Genomic DNA, 6579 nt, shown 5'->3' on the forward strand with positions numbered 1-6579 from the left:
TACCCTGGCATATATACCATTCATTTAATTCAGCTAAATATTTAATGCCTATTATATTTCAGGCACTATTCTAGCCCTCAAGATGTATCACTAAGCAAAAGTCCCTAGGTTCAAGAAGGCGTTCCAGGAGGCATGTATTAGATTTTTATCATCTTAAAAGCTAACTGACAAAAGGTAATAAAATAGAGCAGTAACGGACAAAAGAAAGACCAGAAGAAAATGAAAACAGAAAAGCTAACAAATCCAGATGTGAAGGGTAAAAGCTGTCTACATTATTTTTGTTATTTCCTCCATGGAGGGGTGGAGTTTGTTTCTCCTTCTTTTGAATCTGGACTGGTCTGGAGGTTGTTTTAACCTGTAGAATCTGTGTAAGGGAAGCTGTGCCGGTTGTGGATCTGAAGCTTTGAGAGGGCCTGCCAGGCTCCACTCTTGAGAGTTTAGAAACCTTGAAGAAATTCAACAACACCAGGGAGAGACCATATGGAGAGGCCGCATGGATAGAGAGAGTCCCTGTGGCAACACAGAAAGGAAGGGAGGCCTGGCCAGCCCAGGAGCCATCGTGTAAGTGGGACATCTTGGATGTTCCTGCCAAGACAATTTTGCAGGTACCTACACCCCCAGCTGACACCAAGTGAAACAGGCCACTTACCTGATCCCAGTCAAACTACAGAACCATGACAGACAATAAATGATTATTTTAAGTCACTAAAGTTTAGGGTGGTGGTTTATTATGCAGCAACTGATGACCAAAACAGAAAGTGATACTTGGAAGTGAGGTCCTATGTAACAAAACCTTAAAATATGTATGTGATGATTAATTTTAAGTGGTAATTCGCCTCGGCCATGGTATCCAGATATTTGGTCAACACATCTGGTTGTCGTGTGAAGGTATTTTTTAGATTTTAAGTCAGGAGACTCAGGTGTGAAGCACGTTACCCTTCATGATGTGGTGGGCCTCACCCAATCAGTTGAAGGCCTTAAGAGAAAGACTGAGGTCCCAGGAGTAAAAGGGAATCTGCCAGAGACTGCCTTTGGTCACCAGCTGCAACATCAACTCTTCCCTGTCTCCAGGCTCCTGGCCTGTCCAGCAGATTTGGGGCTTGCCAGACTTCACAATGATATAAGCCAATTTCTTAAAATCTCTTTCTACTAATATATTTATATTATGTTATATAAATTTGGTTTCTCTGGAGACCTTTACTACTATACTGTGGCATTAGTACTAGGACTGTGTGACAGGCAGGAGAGGAGAGGTCTAAAGGAGACTGTTAGTGCAGGCAAGGTGGACTTGGGATTGTTGTTAGCAAGTAGAAGAAAGGCAGCCTGTATTATGGCTTGGCAGAAAGTTTGGTAACACTGTCACCTGTCACAACGCAGAGAGCAGAAAATATACCTAATGATCTTACAGGTTTGGTAAAGAGATTTCCAGGCAGAATGTTGAAAGTACCAACTCACTTCTTTTTTTGAATTTGTTTTGTTTTTTGAGACGGAGTCTCGCTTTCTCGCCCAGGCTAGAGAGCAGTGGTACAATCGCGGCTCGCTGCTGGTGCTACCTCTTCTTCCTGCGTTCAAGTGATCTTCCCACCTCAGCCTCCAGAGTAGCTGGGATTACAGGCATGCACGACACCTGGCTAATTTTGTATTTTTAGTAGAGATGGGGTTTCAGCATGTTGGCCCCGCTGGTCTTGTACTCCTGGGGTACTCTTAAGGTGTACTCTTGTACACCTTAAGTAGTACACCTTAAGTGATCCACACGCCTCAGCCTCCCAAAGTGCTGGGATTACAGGCATAAGCCACAGTGCCTGGCCCAACTCACTTCTTTTAGCTGTGTCTGATAAGGTACAGAAAGAGAGAAAATAATTCTATATATTTTTAAAGGAGAATCAAAAGCAAACATTTCCATGCGAGGACTTGTTGGGTTTGAAAATAAAACTGTCATTCCTAGTCTTTCCAAAGAATATCACAATAAGAAATAGTCTCAAGGCAATGATCGAGTCCAGAGTGCTGCCAGTAAAACATGTTCACAAGGTCAAGATTTCAGGGATGTGGCTCTAAGACTGTGTGTGTGTGTGTGTGTGTGTGTGTGTGTGAATATTATCTAAAATATATAAAAAGCTCCCACAGGAAGAAATAAATAAGCAGCTCAACAGAAAGTATCAAGTATCTGGACAGGAAAATCACAGAAAAAAATATAAATGGCAAATAAACATATACAAGATGCTTAGACTCACTGAGACTGAGGGAACAATTAGATGCTTTTTTTTTTTTTGAGTAAAAAAGTTGAAAATATTCAGCATTGAAGAGATTGTGGGAAAGCATCCCCTCTGATAGACTGATGATAGGAGAGTAAAATGGCACAACTATTTTGGAGGATATTTGGAATACCTGGAATTTGGAAAAATCAAAACTTAAAATAAGCCTAATTCTCCCTTTTACTCAGCAATTTCATCACTAGAAATCTATCCTACAGAAATACTCCCATATGTACACACAATATATGTATGAAGATTTTCATTACATCATCTTTCTCCCAACTAAGGTGAAAATTTCATGAGTGAGAACTTTGTCATTCACTCGTGTCATCAGCAGCTAGATCACTGCCTGGAACAGAGTGTGTGCTCAGCAGATACTTGTTGGATGAGTGGGATTGAAAAATTGGAGACAAGCTAATTTCCTCTCAATAGGAAATGGTTACATCTAGTTTATGAAATACTATGGGCTGTTAAAAGAAATGAGATAAATCTATATGTATTCACATTGAAAGATCTTCAAGACCAGTGTCCAGTGTTAGTTTCCTTTTTTTTTTTTTTTTTTTTTTTTTTTTTGGCATGAGGTTGCTTTCTGACATTACCATTTCATTTTGGATTTCACTTCATACTTTACAATGCAGCCTGGAGGAACGCCTCAACTTCTAGTTTCTCTCTCCATTAAGTATCTAATTATGTGTAAATAGAACAACTAACGGGACGCTGGGAATCCCAGAAGGCGAACATTTTGCAACCGGAACCGTTGCGTGTGCTCGGAGAGGCGAGGGAGGTCTTTTCCCTCATTTCCTAGGATTGCTTAAATGCGGGATTTTGCTATCACAAGCACACAACCTAAAGTAGCAGCTCCCCCCTTCCCGGCTTGTTCTGTTTTACAAGAAACGAAAATGAGTCCTGCCTGTGAAAGCAAGCCCTGGGAATCACATCTAAAAAGCAGTTCCCTTTAGGAGAGGTTAGTAGCTGGGAGGAAGCATGAGAAAACTAGAAGGTCCCATGTGGTGGTTTTTTTCCAAGGTTTGTACAGACTCACCGAGTTGCTGCGCCTTATCATATAAGTAATGTCTCACTTTTTAGAAGCTGACATTGTTTTGTTAATTACTTCTCTGGTCACATGTATTTCAGCCCGCGCAAAAAGAATCGGAATGCTGTTTTATGTAAATGAATAAAACTAACTTCCCTGGTTTAGCCCTTCTACACCCTCCTCTCCGACCACGGCTTTGCAAGCCACAATCAAGTGTCCTCTGCAACCGTCCTGGCACTTTCGGGTCAGAGACAGCGGGCGGAAACCGCAGAAAAAGTTGAAAATGTCAGCGACCCCCTGCGTCTGCGTGTTATTTTCTGTCCCTAAAGCGGTGAAGCGGGGCTGAGCGTGTCGAGGGTGGGCTGCAGCCCGGCGAGGGGCTGGGCTCAGGGCACCTTGCCCAGAAGGCAGGCATCGGTGCCAGGTGTTCACCGGCTACGCAGCAGAGCCACCGAGCAGCGCCCCCTTCCCCCCCGTGGGCACGCTCGATGCCAAGGCCAGCTGCTCCTGCAAGCGGCCCGCGGAGCCCCGAGCCCGGGACTCCCTACTCAGCACCACCCGGCGGGCTCTCGGCTGACCCGCCACGGAACATGCCCGGTTCCGGGCGATCTGGGCGGCTCCCCCGCAGTGCCCACCGGTGCGCATTAGTCGCCAACCCACCTCATCTCAGGATGGATTTCAGTGTACTTGACGCATCGTGCCAGGACGGTCTCGGGAAAGCGGCTGGTTGTGCCCGACCCGCTCCACTGCTGGCGCCACCTCGGGAGGACCACCGCGACCACCACGACCACCACGAGGAGGATCAGGAGGGCCAGGAGACAGACGCCAAGACAGACTTGGGCTCTCCTAGAGAGCCGGCAGCAGAGTTTGTCCCCGGACACCGTGCTGAACTCGGAGTTGGCCATAGGACTCCAGGTGGGGTCGGTTGGGCGAAGATGAGGCCGGCGTGAGGCTAGGCAGCAAGAGAGAGGCTGGCTGGGTTCTGAAACTGCACCTCCCCTTCTCTTTCACTTGCCTTTTCTCTGTTTCCCTTCCCACCCCCAACCCCTTGCCTCAGAGTTCAGTGGCTGGTTACACCAATAAGAGTTTAAAACACCAAGGCTCCTGTGCAGTGACCCACCCACTCCACCTCTAGGGAGAAATAGCCACCTTAATCCTCTGCAGATGTGGTAAGAGGGCAGACAGTACATCCTTACACTCCCTCCCCTAACTCCCTTCATCAACGGGGCTTTACACCTGAGCCACATTTGCTTCCTGGAACGCATGAGGGCGGGCTGCCCGCTTCTATACCTGTGTGCACACAATGCCCTCTGCCTGGAAAAGGGTGTCGTACGTCGTCTTCTTAACTCTGACAAATGCCTGGTCAACCACCTTTAAAGACTCAAGACTCAACTTAAGTCTGACTCCTTCTCTCAAGTGGCATCAGTGGCTAAGCCCCGGGTTCAAATTTAGTTCATCTGGGATGACATGGGGCAAGTTACCCAACTCCGTACTTCAGATGTAAAGCCAGGATAGTAGCAGTACCTACTTCATGGGATTGTTACAAGAATTAAGTGAGTCAACATCTAGAATGTGTTTAGCATAGTACCTGGCACATGGTAATCACCCATTAAGTGTAAGCTTTTCCTACCAGCTCCATGGAGTTGCTCAGAGATGCAGTTGTATAGTCCATGAAATGTGTTTGAAGCAGGGTCTGGCACACAGTAATACTGCACTCTGTGGGAGTTTAATAAACAATAAAGTGGCTTTTCTTGCCTCTTCTTTGTTAAGACAACATCTGTGACATTCAAGCAGAGATCTAAGTAATGTGAGCTATCAAGTTACCCAACTCCCTTGGGACAAACATTTCCCAAGCAGAGGAAATGGCAGGTGCAAAGACTCTAAAGCAGAAAAGCCCTTGGCCTGTTCGGGAGCAGCAAGGAGGCCAATTGTAGTTAGGCTAGAGCGTTGAGGAAAACAGAACAGAAGTTCAGAAAGTAGCAGGAGGCCAGATCACCCATGGCCCTGTAGGACAGGATGACTTTTTTGGACTGTGTGTTTTATTTATATTTTATCTTTTTTATTGTATTGTATTTTGTTTTAAGTTCTGGGATACATGTGCAGGACGTGCAGGTTTGTTACTTAGGTAAATACGTGCCATGGTGGTTTGCTGAACCTATCAATCCATCACCTAGGTATTAAGCCCCACGTTTTAGCTCTTCTTTCTGATGCTCTCCCTCCCTCCACTCTCCCCAATAGGCCCCAGTGTGTGCTGTTCCCCACCCTGTGTTCATGTGTTCTCATTGTTCAGCTCCCACTTATAAGTGAGAATATGCAGTGCTTGGTTTTCTGTTCCTGTGTTAGTTTGCTGAGGATAATGGCTTCCAGCTTCATCCATGTCCCTGCAAAGGACATGATCTCGTTCCTTTATGTGGCTGCACAGTATTCCCTGGTGTATATGTACCACATTTTCTTTATCCAGTCTGTCATTGATGGGCATTTGGGTTGATTCCATGTCATTGCTATTGTGAATAGTGCTACAATGAACATATGCATGCATGTATCTTTATAAGAGAATGATTTATATTCCTTTGGGTATATACCCAGTAATGGGATTGCTGGGTCAAATGGTATTTCTGGTTCTAGATCTTTAAGGAATCCCCCATACTGTCTTTCACAATGGTTGAACTAATTTACACTCCTACCAATAGTGTAAGTGTCCCTATTTCTCCACAGCCTCACCAGCATCTGTTGTTTATTGACTTTTTAATGATCACCATTCTGACTGGCATGAGATGGTATCTCATTGTGGTTTTGGTTTGCATTTCTCTAATGATCAATGATGTTGAGCTTTTTTTCATATGTTTGTTGGCCGCATAAATGTCTTCTTTTGAGAAATACCTGTTCATGTCCTTTGCCCACTTTTTAATGGGGTTGTTTATTTCTTGTAAATTAAGTTCCTTGTAGATTCTGGATATTAGACCTTTGTCAGATGGATTGTGAAAATGTTCTCCTATGCTGCAGATTGTCTGTTCACTCTGATGATAGTTTGTTTTGGTGTGCAGAAGTTCCTGAGTTTAATTAGATCCCATTTGTCATTTTTGCTTTTGTTACAATTGCTTTTGACATTTTCATTATGAAATCTTTGCTACTGCCTATGTCCTGAATGGTATTGCCTAGATTTTCTTCTAGGGCTTTTATAGTTTTGGGTTTTATATTTTAAATCTTTAATCCATCTTGAGTTAATTTTTGAAAAACATGTAAGGAAAGGGTCCAGTCTCAATTTTCTGCATATAGTTAGCCAGTTTTCCCAGC

The 6579-nt window shown here is 44.4% G+C and overlaps 1 protein-coding gene across 1 annotated transcript in view; it reads right to left on the reverse strand.

Annotated features, from left to right (window-relative positions):
* Positions 1-4958, reverse strand: part of CD38 (CD38 molecule) — a 77311-nt gene extending 72353 nt beyond the window's left edge. Inside the window, exon 1 of the mRNA XM_008017845.3 lies at positions 3946-4958. Within this exon, the coding sequence (XP_008016036.1) occupies positions 3946-4190 (245 nt within the window). The 5' untranslated portion in view covers positions 4191-4958. The remainder of the gene's footprint in view (positions 1-3945) is intronic.
* Between the last annotated feature and the right edge of the window lie 1621 nt (positions 4959-6579).

Source organism: Chlorocebus sabaeus, chromosome 27, assembly GCF_047675955.1.
Source record: "Chlorocebus sabaeus isolate Y175 chromosome 27, mChlSab1.0.hap1, whole genome shotgun sequence".
Classification (NCBI taxonomy): Eukaryota; Metazoa; Chordata; class Mammalia; order Primates; family Cercopithecidae; genus Chlorocebus; species Chlorocebus sabaeus.